At 41.2% G+C, this 23,309-nt stretch overlaps 1 protein-coding gene and 1 long non-coding RNA gene across 4 annotated transcripts in view; one reads left to right on the forward strand and one right to left on the reverse strand.

Annotated features, from left to right (window-relative positions):
* LOC113225122 overlaps window positions 1-11,400 on the reverse strand; it is a 46,216-nt gene extending 34,816 nt beyond the window's left edge. The window contains exon 1 of the long non-coding RNA XR_003309760.2: window positions 11,214-11,400. This is a non-coding gene — a long non-coding RNA (uncharacterized LOC113225122). The remainder of the gene's footprint in view (window positions 1-11,213) is intronic.
* Window positions 1-22,532, forward strand: part of EPB41L5 (erythrocyte membrane protein band 4.1 like 5) — a 168,903-nt gene extending 146,371 nt beyond the window's left edge. The window contains exons 21-25 of one of the 3 annotated variants that reach the window (XM_026456079.1): window positions 3,947-4,040; window positions 8,265-8,339; window positions 10,907-10,948; window positions 11,309-11,439; window positions 18,274-22,532. In XM_026456079.1, the coding sequence (XP_026311864.1) occupies window positions 3,947-4,040; window positions 8,265-8,339; window positions 10,907-10,948; window positions 11,309-11,439; window positions 18,274-18,340 (409 nt within the window). In that variant the 3' untranslated portion in view covers window positions 18,341-22,532. The remainder of the gene's footprint in view (window positions 1-3,946; window positions 4,041-8,264; window positions 8,340-10,906; window positions 10,949-11,308; window positions 11,440-18,273) is intronic. The other 2 variants (XM_026456080.1, XM_026456081.1) reach the window with 2 other exon arrangements.
* The last annotated feature ends 777 nt before the right edge of the window (window positions 22,533-23,309 follow it).

Raw genomic sequence — 23,309 nt, forward strand, 5'->3', positions numbered from 1 at the left:
CAAAAAAAAAAAAAAAAAAAAAAAAAAAAAAAACATTGAAAAGATAAATAAGGCAGGTGTGGTGACTCATGCCTGTAATCCCAGCACTTTGGAAGGTGGAGGTGGATGGATCACTTGAGACCAGGCATTCAAGACCAGCCTGACCAACATGGCGAAAGCTCATCTCTACTAAAAATACAAAAATTAGATGGGTGGGGTGGCACACGCCTGTTATCCCAGCTACTTTGAATGCTGAGATTCAAGAATAACTTGAACCTGGGAGGTGGAGGTTGCAGTGAGCTGAGATTGCACCATCGCACTCCAGCCTGGGAAACAGTGAGACTCTGTCTCAAAAAAAAATCCAAAAAACCACAAAAGATCAATGAATTCAGGAGTTGTTTCTTTTTTGGAAAAAAATAATAAAACAGACCACGAGGTAGACTAATAAGAGAGAGGATCTAAATAAACACAATCAGAAACAACAAAGGAGATATTACTACTGATTCCACAGAAATACACGTAACTATCAGAGAATATTACAAACACCTCTATGCCCATAAACTAGAAAATCTAGAAGAAATTAATAAATTCCTGGACACACACGCTCTCTCAAGGCAGCCAGGAAGAAATTGAATCCTGAACAGACCAATAATGAGCTCCAAAATTGAATCAGTAGTAAACAGCCTACCAAACAAAAAAAGCCCAGGATTAGAGAGATTCACAGTTGAATTCTACCAGATATGCAAAGAAAAGCTGGTACCATTACTGCTGAAACTATTTCAAAAAATTGAGGAGGAGAGACTCCTCCCTAACTCATTCTACGAAGGCAGCATCATCCTGATACGAACACCTGGCAATGACACAACAAAAAAAGAAAACTTCAGGCCAGTATTCTTGATGAACATCGATGCAAAAATACTCAACAAAACACTGGCAAACTGAATCCAGCAGCACATCAAAAAGCTTATCCACCACAGTCAGATCCAACCTGGGATGCAAGGTTGGTTCAGCATATGCAAATCAATAAATGTGATTCATCACATAAACAGAACTAAAAACAGAAATCACATGATTATCGCAATAGATGCAGAAAAGGGTTTTGATAAAACTCAACACTGCTTCAGGTTAAAAACTCTCAATAAAATAAGTATTCAAGGAACATACCTCAAAATAATAAAAGCCATCTCTGACAAACCCACAGCCAACATCATACTAAATGGGCAAAAGCTGGAAGCATTCCCCCTTGAGAACTGGCACAAGAAAAGATACCCTCTCTCATCACTCCTGTTAACATAGTATTGGAAGACCTACTCAGAGCAATCAGGCAAGAGAAAGAAATAAGGGGAATCCAAATAGGAAGCGAGGAAGTCAAACTATGTTTGCAGATGACATGATTCTATATCTAGAAAACCCCATAGTCTTGGCCTGAAAGCCCCTTAAGCTGATAAACAACTTCATCAAAGTCTCAGGATACAAAATCAGTGTTCAAAAATCACTAGCATTCCTATTCACCAACAATAGTCAAGCCGAGAGCCAAATCAGGAATGCAGTCCTATTCACAGTTGCCCTAAAAAGAATAAAATACCTAGGATTTTCTTGGTTTCCAGGGAGGTGAAGGATCTCTACAAGGAGAGCTACAAAACACTGCTTAACGAAATCAGAGATGACACAGAGTAATGGAAAAACATTTCATGCCCATGGGTAGGAAGAATCAATATCATTAAAATGGCCATATTGCCCGAAGTAATTTATAGATTCAATAATATTTCTGTTAAACTACTGATAACATTCTTCACAGAACTTGAAGAAACTATTTTAAAATTCATATGGAACCAAAAAAGAGCCCAAATAGCCAAGGCAATCCTAAGCAAAAAGAGGTAGCTGGAGGCATTATGCTACCTGACTTCAGACTATACTCTAGGGCTACAGTAACCAAAACAGCATGGTACTGGTATAAAAACTGACACATAGACCAGTGGGACAGAATGGAGCCCAGAAATCGTGCCACACACCTACAACTATCTGATATTCGACAAAGCTGACAGAAACAAGCAATGGGGAAACAGTTCCCTATTCAATAAATGGTGCTGGGATAACTGGCTAACTATATGTGGAAGATTGAAATTGGACCACTTCCTTATACTATGTGCAAAAATCAACTCAAGGCAGATTAAAGACTTAAATGTAAAACCCAAAACTATAAAAACCCTGGAAGACAATCTAGGCAATACCATTCTGGACATAGGAACGGGCAAAGATTTCATGAAGAAGATGCTAAAAGCAATTGCAGCAAAAGCAAAAATTGATAAATGAGATCTAATTAAAGAGCTTCTGCATAGCAAAAGAAACTCAGCCAAGTAAGCAGAAAGCCCACAGAATGGGAGAACAGTTTTGCAAACTATGCATCTGACAAAAGTCTAATATCCAGCATCTATAAGGAACTGAAGCAAATTTACAAGAAAAAAAAAAAACCCATTAAAAAGTGGGCAAAGGACTTGAACAGACACCTTTCAAAAGAAGACTTATATGTGGCCAACAAGCATATAGAAAACAGTTCAACATCACTGATCATTAGAGAAATCCAAATCAAAACCACAGTGAGACACCAACTCAACCAGTCAGAATGGCTATTATTAAAAAAAATCAAACAATAACAGGCGAGGTTGCAGAGAAACAGGAACGCTTATACACTGTTGGTAGGACTGTAAATTTGTTTAGCCATTGTGGAAAAACAGTGGGTGATTCCTCAAAGACCTAAAACAAATACCATTCAACCCAGCAATCCCATTACTTGGGTATATACCCAAAGGAATATAAGTCATTCTGTCATAAAGACACATGCACACGTATGTTCATTCCAGTACTATTCACAGTAGCAAAGACATAGAATCAACCTAAATGCCCATCAGTGGCAGACTGGATTTTTAAAATGTGATATGTACACACCTTGAAATACTATACAGCCATAAAAAAGAATGAAATAGAATGAAATTGTGTCCTTTGCAGAAACATGGGTGGAGCTGGAGGCCGTTATCCTTAGCAAACTAACACAGGAACAGAAAACCAAATACTGCGTAAAGTGGTAGCTAAATGATGAGAACACATGGACACATAGAGGAGAAAGACAGACAGTGGAGCCTGTCAGAAGGTAGAGCACACCAGGAGGGAGAGGATCACGAAAAATAACTAATGGGTACTAGGCTTAATACTTGGCTGACAGAATAATCTGTACAACAAACTCCCATGATACAAGTTTACCTGTATAACAAACCTGCACATGTACCTCTGAAGTTAAAAAACAATTATACTTTTCAGCTTCAAAGTTGTTAATTCATTTTTATAATTTTTCTTATTTATTAATATTCTATATTTGTTGGCACATTGTTTTCTTGGTTTCCTTCTTTGTCCACGGTTTCATTTTTTAAAATATTGATGCACTATAGATGTACTTTGTTTCAGGGTACATGTGATAATACATTAAGCACTTGATGGGCACTTAGGTCAGTTCTGTATTTTGACTGTAGTGAGTAGAACTGCAATAAGAATGGGAGTGCAGGTGTCTTTTTGATATATTGATTTTCTTTCTTTTGGATGTTTACCCAGTAGTGGAATTGCTGGACCATACGGTCATTCTCTTTCTAGTTTCTGAGGAACCGCCATACTGTTCTTTAAAGTTGCTGTACTAATTTACATTCCCACCAGCAGCATAAGAGGGTTACCCTTTCTATGGGTCCTCACCAGCATCTGTTATTGCCTATCTTTTTAATTATAAAGCCATTTTAACTGGAGTGAGATGATGTCTCATCGTAGTTTGAATTTGCATTTCCCTGATGATTAGTGATGTTGAGCATTTTTTCATATACCTTTTCCTACATGAATTTGTTGCACTTCTTTCCTAAGCCCCTTCTTTGAAAATCCTGCCTGGACCCAGGTCCTATATGATGTGAGTTTATCTTCTTCTTCCTAGTGCTGTGTTAAATGAGAATAATGTGCCCCTCCCCAAACAGTCTCTTGAGACTCTGACGTATATCACACCTGCCGACAGTGGTTCTGTTCTAAAGGTAAGAATACTTTTACTTCTTAAAATTTTTGCCAAAGACAATTTTGAATTGAATCTTGCAGTATAACCAAGGGCATCTAGTGATTACTGATGGACACTGGGACTTAAGATGTGAGAAGAGCGGCCGAGCACAGGGGCTCACACCTATAATTCCAGCACTTTGGGAGGCCGAGGCATGCGGACCCCTTGAGCTCAGGAGTTTGAGACCAGCCTGAGCAACATGGCACAACCTGTCTCTACCAAAAATACAAAAAATTAGCTGGGCATGGTGGCATGTGCCTATGGTCCCAGCTTCTCAGGAGGCTGAGACAGAAGGATCAACTTGAGCATGGGAGGTAGAGGTTGCAGTGAACTGAGATCATGCCACTGCACTCCATCCTGAGTGAGACTGTCTCAAAAAAAAAACAGATGTGATAAAAGGATTGAGCCACAGTTCTCTAGGGAGAATCCTGTTGCCACACCACTCACAAGAGGATCTTAGGCATTCTTCTCCAGTTTGTGTGTACTTTGTTTATATTTTGGGGCTGGTTTTGGATGTTGGCTATGCTTTCACTCATATTTCCTTTTAAGATACAGTGTTGCATGCAAATGGTGACTAAGTGTTTCTTCGATGAAAGAAATAAGGGATCTTGTTGAATTAGTAGTTTCATTTACTCTAGGGCAGGGGTCCCCAATCCCTGTGCTTTATGCCGGTACTGGTTCATGGCCTGTTAGGAACTGGGCCACACAGCAGGAGGTGAGCTGCAGGCAACCATTGTCGCGTGAGTTCCACTTCCTGTCAGATCAGCTGTGGTGTTAGTCTCATAGGAGTGCAAACCCTACTGTGAACTGTGCACACGAGGGATCTAGGTTGCTCACTCCTCGTAAGAATCTAATGCCTGATGATTTGAGGTGGAACAGTTTCATTCCAAAACCATACCCCACCCCCAAACCTGGTCCTTGGAAAAATTGTCTTCCACCAAACTGGTCCTTGGTGGCAAAAAGGTTGGGGACTGCTGCTCTAGGGAATGTAAGCTGTGTGAGAGACTTGACCTGTTTTGTTCATTGCTGTATCCCTCAGGCTGGTCTCAAACTCCTGCCCTTAAGCAGTTCTACTACCTTGGCCTCCCAAAGTGCTGGGGTAGCCTAAGTGTCTCAAATAGCACCTGGCACATAATTGACACTAAATAAACATTTGTTGATTGAAACAAACTTTTTGAAATAACAGAGACCTACCACTAATTACATTGCAACATAACCAGCTCATCTCAACTTCTGCCTTTTCTGTATCCACTTGCTAAACCCCTTACCAATTCAGAAATCATAGAAACCCAGTTTATTGCCAATGAATGTTTTAATTTGCAAGTTAAATTAAAAATTGTCCTTGCATGAACACTTACCATTTGTCTCTTTTATTGCATAATGTACATCTCTTGTAATTTGCCAAATACTTCACAAAAAGGAAAAATTAAAAATCACTTGTATTCTCACTACTCAATGAAAGTGTATGGTTGGTATTTAGGTATATCAGTATCTTTCAGAGTTTTAGACTTAAAGAAAAAACCCAACCTAAAATATCTTCAGTCAGGCATTTCTTTTCTGCTAATTAAAATCTGAAAAGATACATTGATTAATCATTGGAAATCATTAAGCAGAACCTGAGATGTTTTTAAAGCAGAGAAGGACATTTAGTTCAAAGATTTATTGCATATATAATATGTACCAGACAACTTATTAAGTATTAAAGATTCAAAAATGAATGAATGAAACATGGTCTCAGCTTAACTACCTATAGTCTAGTGGGAGAGAGAATTGTAATACATTGTGGTAGAGACTTGCACGAGCTGTTATGGTGCACTTAGTCCAGGCAGCAGGGGGGGAAGATGCAAGAGAACAATTTTTCATGTTTTTGTGGTTTAAATTAAGTTGCATGTTGAAGTATGAATAGGAGATTCTCCAAGACCTGAAGGCATATAGGCAGAAATGGAAATGTGTAAATGGGTGGCTGAGTGTGATGGCTCATGCCTATAATCCCAGCACTTTAGGCCAAGGCGGTAAGATGGTTTGAGGCCAAGAGTTTGAGACAAGACTGGGCAACATAGGGAGACCCCATTTCTACAAAATTTTTTTTTTAAATTAGCCACGCATAGCTTTACATGCCTGTAGTCCTGTCTTCTTGGGCAGCTGTTGTGGGAGGATCGTGTAAGCCCAGGAAATTCAGGCTGCAGTGAGCTATGATTGTACCATTACACTACAGCGTGGATGACAGAGCAAGACCATGTCCCCCACCTCCCCCGCAAAAAAAGAAAGAAATGTATGAATGAAGGGCCCTTTTTTTGTGTGTGCTATGCCCTAGGTTCCTATTGTTTATTGCCAGATTGGCATTTTATCTTTTGTTGTTTTAAAATTCTCCCAGACCCCCTCCCTCACAGTAGAGAATTGTGTCCTCTATAAGGTACTTCAAGTACTGGTTAACCAAAGGTATTAATTAACATTTATAGGGAGAGAGTTCATATTGTATTATTTTACAAACAGAAGCACCCATAAGTCTAGATAAAGGAGCATTTGGAATTTAGGCATCTCCTTTATCCACTGTCTCCTGTGCTGACCTATTATTGGTTTTTATTTGTTTGTTTGTTTTTGAGTTCAAAGTGTGATATTACCATACGGAGTAGTACGATTCTCCTCTAGTCTAAAAGTTAAGAGGGTGGGCACAGTGGCTCACACTTGTAATCCCAGCACTTTGAGAGGCCAGGGTAGGAGGATCACTTGAACCCAGGAATTCAAGATCAGCCTGGGCAACATAAGTGAGACCCTGTCTCTATAAAAACAAATTGTCTGGGCATGGTGGCACACACCTGTAGTTTCAGCTGCTTGGGAGGCTGAGGTGGGAGGATGGCTCGGGCCCAGGATGTTGGGGCTGCACTGAGTTATGCTTGTGCCACTGCACTCCAGCCTGGACAGGGCAAGACCTTGTCTCAAAAAACTTTTTTTAAATTATTTTATTGTATTTACTTTTTTTTTTTCTTTGAGACGGAGTCTTGCTCTGTCATCTAGTCTGGAGTGCAGTGGCGCAATCTTGGCTCACTGCAACCTCTGCCTCCCAGGTTCACACCATTCTCCTACCTCAACCTCCTGAGTAGCTGGGACTACAGGCGCCCACCACCAGGCCTGGCTAATATTTTGTGTTTTTAGTAGAGACAGAGTTTCACTGTGTTAGCCAGGATGGTCTAGATCTCCTTTCCTCACTATCCACCCACCTCGGCCTCCCAAAGTGCTGGGATTACAGGCTTGAGCCACCACATCTGGCTGTATTTACTTTTTTTTTTTTTTTTTTTTTTGAGACGGAGTCTCGCTCTGTCGCCCAGGCTGGAGTGCAGTGTCCGGATCTCAGCTCACTGCAAGCTCCGCCTTCCCGGGGTTTACGCCATTCTCCTGCCTCAGCCCCCCTAGTAGCTGGGACTACAGGTGCCCGCCACCTCACTCAGCTAGTTTTTTGTATTTTTTAGTAGAGACGGGGTTTCACTGTGTTAGCCAGGATGGTCTCGATCTCCTGACCTCATGATCCGCCCGTCTCGGCCTCCCAAAGTGCTGGGATTACAGGCTTGAGCCACCGTGCCTGGCCTTACATTTTTAAAATTCATTTTGAGGCAGAATCTCGCTCTGTCACCAAGGCTGGAGTGCAGTGGTGTAATCTTGGCTCACTGCAGCCTCTACCTCCCGGGCTCAAGTGATCTTCCCACCTCAGCCTCCTGAGTAGCTGGGACTACAGCTGGGTGCCACTGTGCCCAGCTAGTTTTGCTCAGTTTTTGTGAAGATGAGGTCTCACTATATTGCTCAGGCTGGTCTTGAACTCCTGGGCTCAGGAGATCTCCTCCCGCCTTGGCCTTTCAGAGCGCCAGGATTACAGGTGTGAGCCACTTCATCCAGCCAAAAAAAATTTTTTTGTAATTAAAAAGAGCCAGAATAGTCATAACCCTACCCAAGTTTTGTCTTACCAAAGGAGAACAGCTGTTTGAAAATTTACATAGCACTTTAGCTTTTTCATGTCCTGACTGTAGTATAGGTTTCCCTCCATGCAGAAGTGGAATCATTAACAACCATGATTCATGAGTGTCCCTGTGTGTTTAAAGGATTAACACTAATCAGGCCTGCGTCAGAATTATAAATTGAGAGGATATGGAAAAAACTTAACGTCTGATGATAAAGGGGTCATTTAACAACTCTAGATTCCTGTCTTCCATAGGAGGCTACAGATGAATTGGATGCCTTGCTTGCATCTCTAACCGAGAATCTGATTGATCACACAGTTGCACCTCAGGTAAATCTGCTTTAAAACAATATGATGGAAAGAAATTTCTGTTTTGAAAAATGTTCCTGCTAGATTCCAGTTTTTCCCTTTTTAATAATTCATAAACTTTTCATTTGATAAGAGTTTATGTTTTAGTAACCACTTAGCATTCCCTCTCTGTCTTAAAATTTTACCACTTTGAATTTGTGTATCACTGTATAGAAATCACATGTCTCTATAAGCCTTTTATAATTTAACATCATATTAAATAACATGAGAGAAAACATGGGGATAAAACAGCTTCTTAAGACAATAAGGATATATTTAATTTTAACAAAAGTTTTACAGAAAGATGAGAGCATAAGAATGGCATTGAACGTATCAATCATTATTACAGTCTGGAAGATACTCTGTTAAGTATAATTGTCCTTCAGTACCTGTGGGGGATTGGTTCCAGGACTCCCCTTGGATACCAAAATCCACGCATGCTTAAATCTCATATAAAATGGTGTAGTGTTTGCATATAACCTACACATATCCTCTAGTATATTTTAAATCATCTCTAGCTTACCTCTAATATCTAATGCAGTGTAAATGCTGGTAAACAGTTGTTATATGGTATTGTTGAGGAAATAATGACAAGAAAAAAAGTCTGCACATGTTCAGTACAGACACAACCATCCTTTTTTTCCCTTCCAAATATTTTCAATTCACAGTTGGTTGAATCCACAGATGCAGAACTCATGGATATAGAGGGCCAACTGAAACAGTTTCCTCCCTCCAGGGATGAGAGAGATAGAAATGACTAATTTTGCTGGACGCAGTGGCTCACGCCTGTAATCCCAGCACTTTGGGAGGCCAAGGCAGGCAGATCACTTGAGGTCAGGAGTTCAAGACCAGCCTGGCCAACATGGTGAAACCCTGTCTCTACTGAAAATACAAAAATTAGCCAGGGGTGTTGGTGCACACCTGTAACCCCAGGTACTTGGGAGGCTGCGGCAGGAGAATTGCTGGAATCTGGGAGACGGAGCTTGCAGTGAGCCAAGATAGCGCCACTGCACTCCAGCCTGGGTGACACAGTGAGACTCTGTCTCAAAAAAAAAAAAAAAAAAGAAACGACTAACTTTGTACTTTATGAGTGATATGACAAGAATTGCTGTAGCGGTTAGATGCCATCCTGAAGGTTTGGAAATACAGATGATACTTTCTGTGGTACTAAATGTTTGCTTACATCATTAATTCTCAAATTTTTGTGTATATCAGAATCACTTGGAGGGGATGTTAACACACAAGATTGCTGGGCCCCACCTCCAAGTTTCTAATTTTGGTATATCTTGGGTGGGGTCTGAAAAGCTGTGTTTCTAACATGTTCCCAGGTGATGCAGATGTGGTCTGGGAACCACCCTTTGGGAATGACCAGCGTAGATTAATAAACAAAGACTTTGCCAAAGGATAAGAGTTAACTGCAAGTCTGGAAAAGTCTGTCAAACTATTTTTTGTTTACTACTTATGGTATTTTTTTCTCTTATTTCCTGCTGTTAACATGCATCTAAAAAATATCGGTAGGAAAGTCATACTTTGTGAGTTGGGTTTTGTTTTTGTTTTTTTTTTTTTGATATGGAGTCTCACTTTTTCGCCAGGCTGGAGTGCAGTGGCGCGATCTCAGCTCGCTGCAACCTCCGCCTCCAAGTGATTCTCCTGCCTCAGCCTCCTGAGTAGCTGGGGCTACGGGCGCATGCCACCACGCCCAGCTAACTTTTGTATTTTTAGTAGAGACAGGGTTTCATCATCTTGGCCTGGATGGTCTTGATCTCTTGACCTCATGATCGGTCTGCCTCGTCCTCCCAATATGCTGGGATTACAGGCATGTGCCACTACGCCCAGCCTGTGTTTTTATTCTTTTGGTGGTTATCTAATTTATTAATACCTGGACTTACATTAGTTTTTTCTTATGAGTATCTAAGGCCACCAATGCAAGGACTAGTCTAAATTACTAGTAAAATGGGTGGGTTTCATTAGTTTATAATTCTACACCTAGAAGATCTGTAATAGAAAGCTAGACATTTAAAAACAATATATCAAAGGCCTTGTGAACCGGGAGCAATATGGGTGTTTTTATTGCTGCTTTCTTCGTGCATACATGATAATTAGAGAATGATCTGTATCTAAACAGATTATTTTTTCTATGTACTTTCTTTGTGCTGTTTATTTGGATTAGTCACAATCCATTGTTCAGGCTGCAACCAAGAAGGCTATCATTATTTGTAATTAACTGAAATTTCAGAGAATAAAATGTTAAACTGAATACTGGGTGTGGGGTAGGGACAGTCCTATTAAGTGAACTGAAAGTAGTAATAGATTCTTGAATGGTAAATTTTTAGATAAGAGATTCTCAAAATTATGACACTTTCTTAAGTGGTGACAGATAGCATCTGTGTTGTGTAATAGAAAAGGGTCTTGGATTTAGAAGTCCACGTCAGCTCAGGGAACACCATTAAGAATTGCCCTCCCAGAATGGATTTCATACTAGATGTAAGTATTATAAGTATGAAAGTAAGTCAGTCTTTCCAAAAAGTAAATACATAAAATTATTTTAGGTGTCGTCCACATCCATGATCACACCCCGGTGGATTGTTCCGGTAAGTTCCTGTTATCTGTGATTTTTCTTCTGGTTACCCTCTCAGGGTAAGGCCTAAAGGATTACTAGGTTCTTTGTTTTTCCTTAAAAATGTGAGGGTGGTTATCAAAACCTTGTTAACTGAACTTAATGGCTTCAAGCTAGTGGCTTACCCTTTCTGGTTGTAAGTGTTTGTCAGGATCCTGGCAGAAACAAAAGTGAAAGTCTGAGATGAAGAATAGTTAACAAAACAAAACAGTCATAATTATCGAAACTGTCTTACTCACTCTCATATTCATTAGTGAAGCTTGATTTGGAGCTGAAGTGCTGACCAGGCAGGTATTGTTACCTCTGTATTTAGATGTGTCTGTATCTCCCACAGCAGAGTGGTGCCATGTCTAATGGACTTGCGGGATGTGAAGTGCTTTCGGCAGGGAAGGAGGGATATGGTAATAAAGATGGAGTCTCACTGATCTCTCCCCCAGCGCCCTTCTTGGTAGATGCTGTGACCAGGTGAGAAAATTATTTCTCAATTGCAGTTCTTAGGAATCTATTAGGAGGAAAAAAATAATAAAACTTATTATCTCTAAAGCAGCAATGTTGATTCTTCCCTAACTGAGCTGTATTGAAATTGGATAAATCTTTTTTCTGTTTGTTACTTAGTGTAGTGGCTTTTTCTTGTCGGTAGCAATTTTCTACAAAATTATGAAGTAGATGGTATTAGCATTTCTTTATCAAGTCTTTGCTGAAGATATTAACAGGCTTATCTTTAAATTTTAATATTTGTTTTAAAATCAGTTTGTATTGTTTCCTTTGATGCTTTACTATTATGCTCATGCCTACTGTAATAGTGATGAATGATGGTGCCCGTCAACACAGGGGAAGAGGTGCAGTACCAATGGGTAAGGGAGGATACTCCCAGGGTGAGAGCCCTGAGATGCCTTTACCGACACATATTGTGAGCTCATTTCAATGCATTGCTTGCTACAAACAGAAACTAGACTCAAAAACTAGAGCTTTTCGTTCAGCATCTGGTTCTTCAACTTTTGATTGCTAGAACCATAACTGCACCTGTTTTACAAAGATTTAGAATTGCCTTCACTTCTACCTCAGACCTTTTTTTCTGATTATATCCCCCATTTCACATATCCTCTTGAAAATGTGGGTCAGCTGAAATATATGCTTTCCTAATTAGAGAAAGGTGGGGGGAATTATTAGAGATTATTAACTTGAAAGATACTCAGTTTAATTTAAAAATTGTTCTCACAGTGTTTAAAGTAGCGTATTACTCACTCAGCAAACACTTATTGAATGTCCATGATGGACCAGGCATTGACTGATATCTGACACTGAAGATAACAGTGAACAAGACAGATGAGAGACCTGTATTTGGGAAGCTTACATGTAGTAAGAGAGCACTTTATACAAATGTAATGGATTATTTTTCTAAGCATTTGTATGCCTACTAATTATCACTGTAAAAATAGAGCTGCATGCAGAGAACCTGATGGTCATGCTTTGTAATTGAATTAATTGAATTTACACAATAAAATGTGAGCTCTTAAGGACTTTCAAATTAAAAATTGCAGATGAAAGCAGAACTTATCTCTGTTTCTTCTTAAAACTCATGGAAAGGAGTAATAAAGGGCTTAAAGAGATAAAAATGACAGATCAGTGGAACAGAATAGAGTCTAGAAACAAACTCATGTGTAATACAGTTTTCTGGTTTATGAAAAAAGTGATGGTGCAATGCTGTGAGGAAAGAATGGTCTTTTAGTAAATCAGCTGGACAGATTAGTTGTCCCTGTGGGAAAAAAACAATCTTGACCCAACTCCATACCATTCACAAAAATCTATTCTGGATGGATTACAGATCTAAATATGAAACATCAGATAATAAACTTATAGAAGAAAATATGAGTGAACTTACTTCTGACCTTAGAATAGACAAAGATTTTTTTAAACAGCTCACAAGGAGCTTTAGTCTTACAGGAAAAAAATCACTTGGATTACATCAAGAAATTTTGTTCATCAAAAGATGTAATTTCAAGATATTATGGAAGGGGAAGCCAGGAATAGGAGAAAACATTTGTTCTCCATCCCTCCTTCTGTCTCTGTCTCCCTCTCTCACGCCTTCCGTTCTCCTTCCTCCCCAACCCCAGTCTTAACTTTGTGTGGCAAAGGACCCACTCATATCTAGAACTTATAAAGAGCTCTTCCAAATAAGTAAGGTAAAGATAGCATAACAGAAAAATGGGCAAAAAGCTTGAATAGGCAGTTCACAAACTGATACCCAAATGGCCGGTAAGCATTCTAGACAGTATGCAACTTGATTAGTCTTGGGGAATGTAAATTCAAACTACCATGTGACAGTGCTACATCATCACCAGAATGGCTAAAATGAAAGATACACAGTACCAAGTGTTGGTGAAGATATGGGGCAACTGAAACTCTGTAAACTGGAGTAATCACATTGGAAATAGGTTTGGCAATATCTACTAAAGCTGAACATACCCAGTGATTCAGTGATTCTATCTTTATGTACATACCCAATGGAAATATGAATATATGTCCATCAAAACACATGTACAGGAATTTTTATAGCACCTATATTCATAATAGTCCAAACCGAAAACCTTCCAAATGCACATTAGCAGTTGACTAAATATTAGAACAGTGAAAATTAATAACAACTAAAATACAGCAGTGTAGATGAATCACATAAACATAATTGTATTAATTCTCTGCTTCTGTGCAACAACTTACCACAAACTTAGCAGCTTCCAGCAATACACACTATAATCTCATTTTCTGTGGCTCAGGAATCTAGATGTGGCTGAGCTGGGTTCTCTGCTTCAGGGTCTCTCACAGGCTACAGTCAAATATTGGTGAAGGCCAGGTTTTCATCTGAAGGCTCGATGGAAGAAGGGGCACCAGCCAGGGCTCTTGGCAGGATTCAGGATCTGAAGACCTGTTAGACTAAGGAACTCAGTTCCTAGCTGGTGATTGGTAAGAAGCTGCCCTCAGTCCTTACTACATGGGCCTCTCCCAAGTAGTTGCTTACTTTATTCCAGCATGCAAACTGAGAACGCAGTAGAGTCTGCTAGCAAGACAGAAATCACAATCTCATATAGTCTAATCACAGAAATGACATCCTTTTACCTTTGCTGTATTCTGTTGTTGGTTAAAACAAGTCACAAGTCCTTTCCACACCCAAGGGCTAGAGATTACATAGGAGTGTGAATGGCTGGAGATGGAGATCTTTGGGGGTCATCTTGCAGTTTCTGCACTGTAATAAGGATAAACAAAATCAAGTTCAAACAGAAGCACAACTCTATAATGGTTACCCTTGATGTGCTGATGAATAAAAGAGAGCCCAAAAGAAGCTTTGGGAGTGCTAGTAGTGTTCTGTTTCATATTCTACATGCTGATTACAGAGGTGTATTCAATTTGCAAAAAGTTGTTCAAGCTGTAGACTCATGCCTTATGTGCTTTAATGTACAGATGTCACGGTAATTTTTAAAAATGATGACTGGGTCCCATCTCCACAGATTTAGATTTACTTTGCAGTGTTTTCTGTGTGTGAGTGTGTTTCAAAGGCATCAAATAAATCATGAGGACAAAGAACAGGAGAGGAGACATCAGCAATTAAGAGATCTCAACAAGTTTTGGGAAGCAGCTAAATGATAAGTGGTAACCAGTTTAGCAGAGTGGAGTAAACTAAAATCTAAGCCTGAATAGGGGAGGGAGTAGAAACAGAAAATAAAAAGCAAGTCAGTTCACATTGCAGAACCCTGAAAAGGCAGCGAAATTGTAGGTACCAGATATTTGTGAAGATGGGATACAAGGTGGGGCTGAGAATATGGGGATTGGTTGAAAGTATTTATGCCCATTTCACCCATCTGCCATCCCACCACCCTTGCTCATTTTAGCATAATTCTGAAGTTTTCTCTTGGGAGGAGCCAGGCCAGAGAGGCTCTGGATCTGGGAATTTCCATTTGGAGTAAGGCTCCAGACTGAACACGGGAAGACTAACTCAAAGTCCACACACTGAAGGGTGAAATTTCCAACGTTCCTTCTTTTCTCAGTTTCATGAATGGTGTTAGCTAAGTATAAATGTCTGAGTTGAAAAAGTAAGAGGCTTATTCTCTGCAGAAACCAACCAACCAAAGAGAAAAAGGCCTGCACATACATTTGTGGATCCTCTGATGAAATTGCCAGGAATCTGCCAAATAATCACCAGGGAGCCCATTCGTTGATGAGTTTTGCCCATATACACACAGGTCCCAGAGACATTCCAGAGCTTTTCTTTTAAATACAAAGAGAGCTAACGATGGTCAGATATGTGAGGAAAGACCAGAACAGGTAAACTGAAAAAGAAGGAAATAAAGGCAATGTGAATTTTGACAAATAGAAGTAGGAAAAAAAAAAAGGCAATGTAAATAACAAAAGAAAAGGTAACTGAATTTAGAGAGAAGATACTGTATCCATGCAATAACAGGAAACTTAAAAAAAAAAACAGGGAAGCATTTTTAGAAATCATTAACTATGTTAAAAATGAAATCCAGAGAGTGTATAAAAGATAAAATTGAGACAATCTCCCAAAAAATATAGAATAGAAAGATGAAAACTGGGAGAGAAAAGAAAATTGGAGGATTGGCCTAGGAAGTCCAATATATGAATCATAGAAGATCTAGAAAGAACAGTCAGTGGAAGGAGGAAATTGTCAAAGAAAGGAATCAGACGTTCTCAGAACAGAGGACTTGAGTTTCTAGATTAAAGAGGTCTACTGAGTTCCCAACAGAGAATGAAAATAGACTACACCAAGGAGCATCGTGAATCTTTAGGAGGTCAAAGTGAAGAGAGGATGTAAGTCTCCAGCAAAGGGGAAAAACAGAGTACGTACAAAGGATTGGTAATCAGAATGGCAGCAGACTTTACTGACAGCTGGAGATAATGGAGTAGTGTGCTTTCTGAATTCTGGAGGGCAATAATTTCTCACTTAGAGTTTTCCCAAACTATCAGTGAAGTGTGAGATTAGAATACATTTTTAGACATACAGTTTTCCTAAAATATATACTTTCCATGTAGCCTTCCTCAGGAAGCTACTGGAAGATGTGTTCCATCTAAACTGGAAGATATGTTCCTCTTTTTTATCCTAAAAAGAAGTCATGGGACCCAGGAAGCAGTAGAGAGGTGCAGGGATTTACCCAGAGAAAAGTGAAGGGAAGTTCCAAGATGGTAACTGCCCAGTGGGTCTAGAAAGGATCCTGTCCAGATTCAGAAAGGAAGATACAGAGTTGTAGAAAGGATTTTGCCAAGAAAAACACAGGTTCCCCACCCTCCAGTTTTTTAAAAAAATTGTATGTCTGAATGTACTGAGCAGAGGTCCATGGTTTACCTGAGAGGTTACGGATAGATGAGAGATTTGTATAGAAAACTGAGAAGTACTCAGGAGGCTGAGGCAAGGAGATCGCTTAAGACCAGGCGTTCAAGACCAGCCTGGGCAACATGTTGAGACCTCGCTTCTTAAAAAAACAACCGCCACCACAAATACCCACTAAGCCATCACAACAACAGTTATTCAGTCCAGGGAAAATAAAAGTTGTATAAAACATGAAATATACTGATAGTTGTGAAAATATTTACATAATTACAACAATGAATTTTAACATGATCAAAATTGGTCATATAGCTGTGCTGAAAAGATAAGAAGGCAGGATTGTGGGACTGGGGAGAGGGTGGAAGAAGGGTAAGCCTTCATAGTCCACAGGAGGAAGTCATTGTGTCAACACGTCACCCAGAACAGTTAGAACTTTGGGGGTTATGAGGCAGAATCTCTGAAGGCAGGTTTGTTTAAACATTGGCTGCTGGGCCCCACCCTCATAGTCTGATTCAGTATATCTGAGGTGGGGTCTAAGAATTTGCATTTCTCGCAAATTCTAGAGACCACACTTTGAGAAACAGGTACACGGAAAAGTGAAGGAAAATACCAGGAAAAGAACCAGTTGATGTCCCTTGAAGTAGGAATAGAATGGTACGGGTGACTGCCATTTCATTTACAAATCTTGTTACCACTTCCGACATTTTAAATTATGTCCTCGGTATTATGTACTGTGATATCGTTTTACGTTTTAAACTTTTTTAGAGGCAGTATCTCTGTCCATCACCTGGGCCAGAGTGCAGTGTCATGATCATAGCTGACTGCAACCTGCATCTCCTGGGCTGAAACAATCCTCCTGCCTCAGCTTCCTAAGTAGCTGGAACTATAGGCATATACTACCCACACCTGGCTAATTACACATATATATTTGTAAATACGTCATCTCACTTTGTTGCCCAGACTGGTCCCAAACTCCTGGTCTCAGTCGATTCTCCCGCCTCCCTAAGAGCTGGGATTGCGGGTGTGAGCCTCCTTAGGACCCAGCCTGTTTTAAGTTTTTATGAAACCAAATTAGATGTCATTACGTCCTTGCATTTAAACTCATGCAGCTCACTGGTAGCAGAAACTCATGAGCCTTCATGCAGAACCCATCTCTTTTTTTCACACAGCTCTAACAAAATAGATTAACTGGTGCAGGAACACAGACACAGCCATCTAGGAATATGTAAAGCGCTGGGTGCAGTGACTCACGCCTGTAATTGTGGCACTTTGGGAGGCTGAGGAGGGCAGATGGCTTGAGCCCAAGAGTTTTGAGACCAGCCTGGGCAACATGGTGAAACCCCATCTCTACAAAAAAATACAAAAATTAGCCGGGTGTGGTGGCGCAGGCCTGTAGTCCCAGCTACTTCTACTTTTGGGAGGCTGAGGTGGAAGAATCATTTGAGCCTGGCATGTTGAGGCTGCAGTGAGCCGTGATCATGCAACTGCACTCTCTAGCCTGGGCGACAGAGCGACAGAGCAAGACCCTGTCTCACAAAAAAAAAAAAAATATATATATATATATATACACACACACACACACACAGAGAAGCAGCAGCAGAGAACAGCCTGCTTCCCTTGCTATCTCCTGAGTGTGTTGCCCTTGTGCTCAGCACAGCACTGTTCCTGATACTCATACTAACCCTGACTCATTAAGAAATGGTTAAGTGTGTTTGGCATATTTGTTAAGAAAGGGGAAAATCGTGCTATCTTTATATTTTATTTCAAAATGAAATAAGCAGTGTTTATCCAGAAATTTCCCTTCTATAGAATATCGCATTGCCAGGTTAGGTGTTACTACATATTGACTTAGGTCTGTAATCTGCTGTACCCTCAAAATGCTCTATATGGCACTAATAGAGACATGAACGTCCTCCCCCAAACCCCAGGGGTTCCCTGAGTAACCCATTCTCTCTTCCTTTCAGCTCTGCTCCCACTTTGGCAGAAGAAGCTGTCCTGAAGCAAAAATGTTTACTGACCACTGAGCTCTAAGGGCCTGTAACTGGAATACACAGTTCTCTCCAGCATTCCGTCCTGGGATCCATTTCAGCTAGAATATGTTGGATTCAGGAGCTTGTCCATTACTTGTAGGTTAAAAAAAAGCTCCACGTAGATTTGACTTCAACTCTGTAAAAAAGACAGCTGTATTTTCCGTCCAACTGGAAAGGTTTAATCACACTGCATAGCTGCCCAAACGAGCGTGTTTGGTCTTTGACTTTCTATACTTTTATAAATGTTAAAAATTCCCGAAACAAGGGAATGTCTTTTTCTGGGGTTTCCTTCAAACTCTTGGCTCCACCTAGCGGTTCTGTTTGTTCATAACTTCGTAACAAGGCTGCTTCTGGTAGTCAACAGCCTTTTGAAAGCTATTTCCATCTAATGCCAGGGTGAGCATCCTTGATCTGGCTGCCTGTTAGAGAAATTGCACTTTTCCCTGACTTACTAGAAATTGAGAATTTAGGAAATTAATGTGGACACTATAAAGGCAGACTTAGGGCCAACTTTTTTTTTTTACAATTATTACAATACTAAAGAGAAGTTTAGAATATAGAGAGTTTTTAAATGTCTCCCATTCTTTTGATTTCTTATTGTACTGGCTATGTTAATATTTCAAGTTTACATCAAGATAAACCCTGAGAACTACAGAGAAATCAAATAAAATCCTGTCATTTTTTTCAGCCTGCCTTTCCACAGGAAGCAGTCACAGGCACTGCACACGTATCCCGTAACTTTTCAGTGGGGCGGGTTACTGTTCAAGAGACCCTGGGGCATTTACCGCAGGCACCTGCACTCCTCCCTAAGTCCAGTGGGGAATGCCGGCCGCTGTAGTCTCAGGTCTCGAAGGCGCAGCACAGCAGTACTCCACATTGGTTCCTATTTGGACATAGACTTCATTTCCTTTCAGTATAAGCTGAATAAATTTAGAGCTTTCAAACTAGAAAAAAAATAAAACAAATATGCCAGGACCAAAATAGGGAATAGGAACAGGGGTAAAGGGGTGTTGTTTCTTAAATACGTACCATGTATGAAGCTATACACAGCATACTGAAAGAACCTGCATTGCACTAGGAACTCTGTGTTCGTTTAAAAGAGATCTCTAGAATTCCCCCATCCCTTTGGGCCTGTACAAAGAAATTCTGGATGTTAATGTATACTCCACACAGAAAAATAAAGTATGGCAATGTCCATCTGTAATTCTAAGACCCAGAAATAACACTATTTAGCTTTATAATTTTCGAATGAACAAGGTAAACCTCAGTTGCCGTGGGGAAGAAGGACGATGTGGAAACCATATTGGTAAAGTTGTTAATCCCTTGTTACGGAAAACCGATCTTAAGCTATACCTCCTGGAATTTGCTTTCTAGTTTTCTGTCTTGCAATATGTATATAATTAAGCACTAATTTGTGCTGCTTAGCATAAAAAACATCCAGTCTTACCATCTTTAAAACTTCATGGATCGGACTTTCCTGGGCTCCTGATAACATCATCATGTGTCCAGGCAAACACACACTGGTATCTGACTGGAAAGCTCAGGAATTTTAATCTTGCACCGTTTCCCAGGGAGCTGTAGTGATTGGAACCCACTTTTGCGCAAAACACTTCTGCAGAAGGAAAGTCAACACTTCTTGCTGGCTGCCTCCCCTTAGCCATTATGCTAAGCTTCTGAGTTTCACTGGTGGGGCTCTTGCCAGTTCTTAATTATAGGACATATTTTCTCAAAGCTGAAAGTGACACCTAGAACCAGGATCTTGACCCAAGACATGATGGAATGAGCATCAGATTTTCAGTGTCTTGGCAACCGTAGATGTCCTGCAGGGTTACAGTTGTGCTGCTAGGCCACCACAGAGCAGCTGAGGCATTATGGCTTGGAAGACCTAAGTTTCTCATCCAGTTCAGGAGGTGACAACATTCTTGTTTTAAACTTCCTAAAATTTAGGAATTAGGTAGTTGGACATATTCTGTGACCTTATGTCTTTGGATACCCATATTCTTGACAGTTAGAATATTGATAGGGACTTCGTTAAAATTCACTTGAATCTCAAGAGGAAATTCTGTCTCATGCCCTGACAAAGTGGTAAACACAGAAGTTAATACTTGAGTGCTGAATTGGCCCCGGCAGATGAGATGACGGTCAGGGATTGGTTTCCTGTCATAGCTGCTGCCGCCGCCATGCCCAGAGCTGCTGTAACCACTCTTCCTGTTCTGCTCCCCCGAGAACAGTGTGGTGGGGAGAGGCAGGGCTGAGGAGGTCTGTGAATGTGGCAGTAGGGAAGAGGAGATGTCTGTCTCTTGAGAAGAGAGAAGCATGTGTGAACCCATCAAGGATGCTGGCAAAGAGAGAGGTTGGAGATGATAGTGGACGAGAAGCAGGCTGGTGAGACTGGGCTGAGGTCAGAGAAGGGCAGCCGGGGCACTCCTGAGGGTTTGCTGTGTGCAGGCCTCAGATCACGGCGGGGTGGCGGGGAGGAGAAGGGGCAGCCGGGGCACTCCTGAGGGTTTGCTGTGTGCAGGCCTCAGATCACGGTGGGGTGGCGGGGAGGAGAAGGGGCAGCCTCCCTGAGGGGAGGGCAGACAGGAGAGGAACCTCAAGTCAGTCCATTTCATAGCCCTGGTGGGGGAAGTGGGAGTTGACAGGGCGGTTTAAAATAAGATGTGAAGGTTTCAGTTATCTGCTCTAGACTTTGCCTGAGAACTTGTAAATTAATCAGTGAGACCTAATTTGTGGCGTGTCAGTAGCATCACCTTTTGACACACAGGATGCCATGGTCATTTCAGTCCTACTTTTCAGGAGACACTGCTGAACAGAGGAATGATTCAGTTGCTTGTGTGCTTATTTCCTTAACATTTATACATTGTTTTAAGAAAAAAACTTTAAAAATATTTCTTATAGTCTCCTAACATTTGTCTCTAGCCTTTGCCTTTGCACAATCACAGATATCCTATGGAGATTTAAGGATGAAAGCCCTGAGTTGTTCTTAGGTTCTTGGATCTGGACTGCTGGTTATTTTATGCTTCTCACTTCTGGCTAAAACTTGCACCTCTTCTTCTCTTAGCTAAGCCTCAAAATGAAAAGTCCATTATTCCTTCAGAAGTCTTGCTAGCAGAATTATTTGTCAGTCACAGAGAGAAAAATCCTTGCTATTTTTCTGAGAGTCTTGAGAAGCAAAGTTTTTGTCTTTTCATTGAGAGGAGTCAGCAGTCTTGTTCTGTAAAGGACCAGAGATGGTCAATACTGTCCCACTCAGCTCTGCCGGCACAGCACAGCAGCAGCAGCAGCAGCAGCAGCAGCAGCAGCAGCAGCAGCTCGAGCACAGCCATGTTCCTGCAGAGTCTCCTTCACAAAGCTGCTGACCGCTCCTGTGAAACTCTAGAGCAGTAGAGTGGCTGCGTGAACCGGAGGCTGGCAGGTGCTCAGATAGGGTCTGCAGTGTTACGTGTTACTTGGAGGCAGCCAACACTTCTGGACATTGCACCTCATTTACACAGGTGGCAGCTGAACGAGGTGCTGTTGTGGGTGTCTCAGCTCTCAGAGTCTTTGTGAGCTCCCACCAAGTTTTCATTAATCATGCCCTTGGCCATGTGGTTGCTTGGAAACCTGGGGTCTTCTGCGGACTGAAGAATACACATTTTTGTATCATTTGTCCTTTTTATCCTCTCAAAAATTTAAACATTGTACTTCTTCAGCGGTCAGAAGAAAGTTGGAAACTCTTCCCACATACTAGGCGTCAGGATGAGGAAATTTGTGTGAATTATAGAAATTTGCCCTGAGCTGAACGTGGCTGCGTTAACGCATTGGTAGGGCTGTGGTTCCTTCCCAGTTTTGAGAGACCGGATCTGTGAGTCCCTATGTCACCACATGGCTTGAGATGATCATTCAGTTACTCGTCAGGATTTCTCCTCTTCAGAGATTTTTTTTATAGCACAGATCCCTTTGCCCCTTTTATCTCTTTATCTGGATATGATAGGTAGTTATGAGGGTCTCACTATTTTGTGTTTACCTTTTATATGTGTAAAACTTTGCAGTAGCATTTAAAGTGTAATTTATTTTTCTATCAAGTGCACTATTCATTTAGTGTGTTCGTTTTATATGACTTGTATTAGAAACACTGCACTGAGCTGTTTGTACACTGAAATGAGAACTCTAGATGTAACTCCATTGAAATAAAACTCGTGAGACACTCATGCTTTTGCACGCTGTTTCTGTTTCTTGGAACTGTGATTCCTACATGCTGACTTCAACAGAATTGTTAGAGCAGAGCCACTGTTGGTAGGAACCTGAGGAAGCGAGCAGACACAGCCCCACCATTTTTAGGTTGATTTCAATGTTTGTGGTGTACATTTGAGAGTAGGGGCATTTTCAAAGGTTGAAAACCTCATTGGTCATCCCCAGCATATCCTGGAAGGCACAGCGGTCATTCCAAGGAGCAGCATGGTGCAGTAGAAACACAGCTTTGGGCATCGGACCTGGGCTCTGCTACTTAATACCTCAGGTTTTCTGTCCGAAATGGCACATGAAGTATGCGTCACAGCGGGTAGTAGAGAGGATGCAGGTGTTGACTGCTCCTTCCTTTGGCCCCCACCAGTCCCCAGCCTTCCCGGGTTTGCACTGCACCGTCGAGTGAGGACCGGTGCCACCTGGGTTGGTTTCTGGACTTCTGCTGGGCAGAGTCATACTGCACAATATGGGTGTTGGCAAAGCTTCTGAGAAAAGTTGGAAGTCTTCTCTTTCCCTCCCCCCTCTGTCTTCTGCCTGGGGGAGAGGCCCAATTGGGTCATTAAAACTAAGGAGCGGCCGGGCGCGGTGGCTCAAGCCTGTAATCCCAGCACTTTGGGAGGCTGAGACGGGCGGATCACGAGGTCAGGAGATCGAGACCATCCTGGCTAACACGATGAAACCCCGTCTCTACTAAAAATACAAAAAAACTAGCCGGGCGAGGTGGCGGCGCCTGTAGTCCCAGC

Source organism: Piliocolobus tephrosceles, chromosome 11 (genome assembly GCF_002776525.5).
Source record: "Piliocolobus tephrosceles isolate RC106 chromosome 11, ASM277652v3, whole genome shotgun sequence".
In the NCBI taxonomy this organism is placed as follows: Eukaryota; Metazoa; Chordata; class Mammalia; order Primates; family Cercopithecidae; genus Piliocolobus; species Piliocolobus tephrosceles.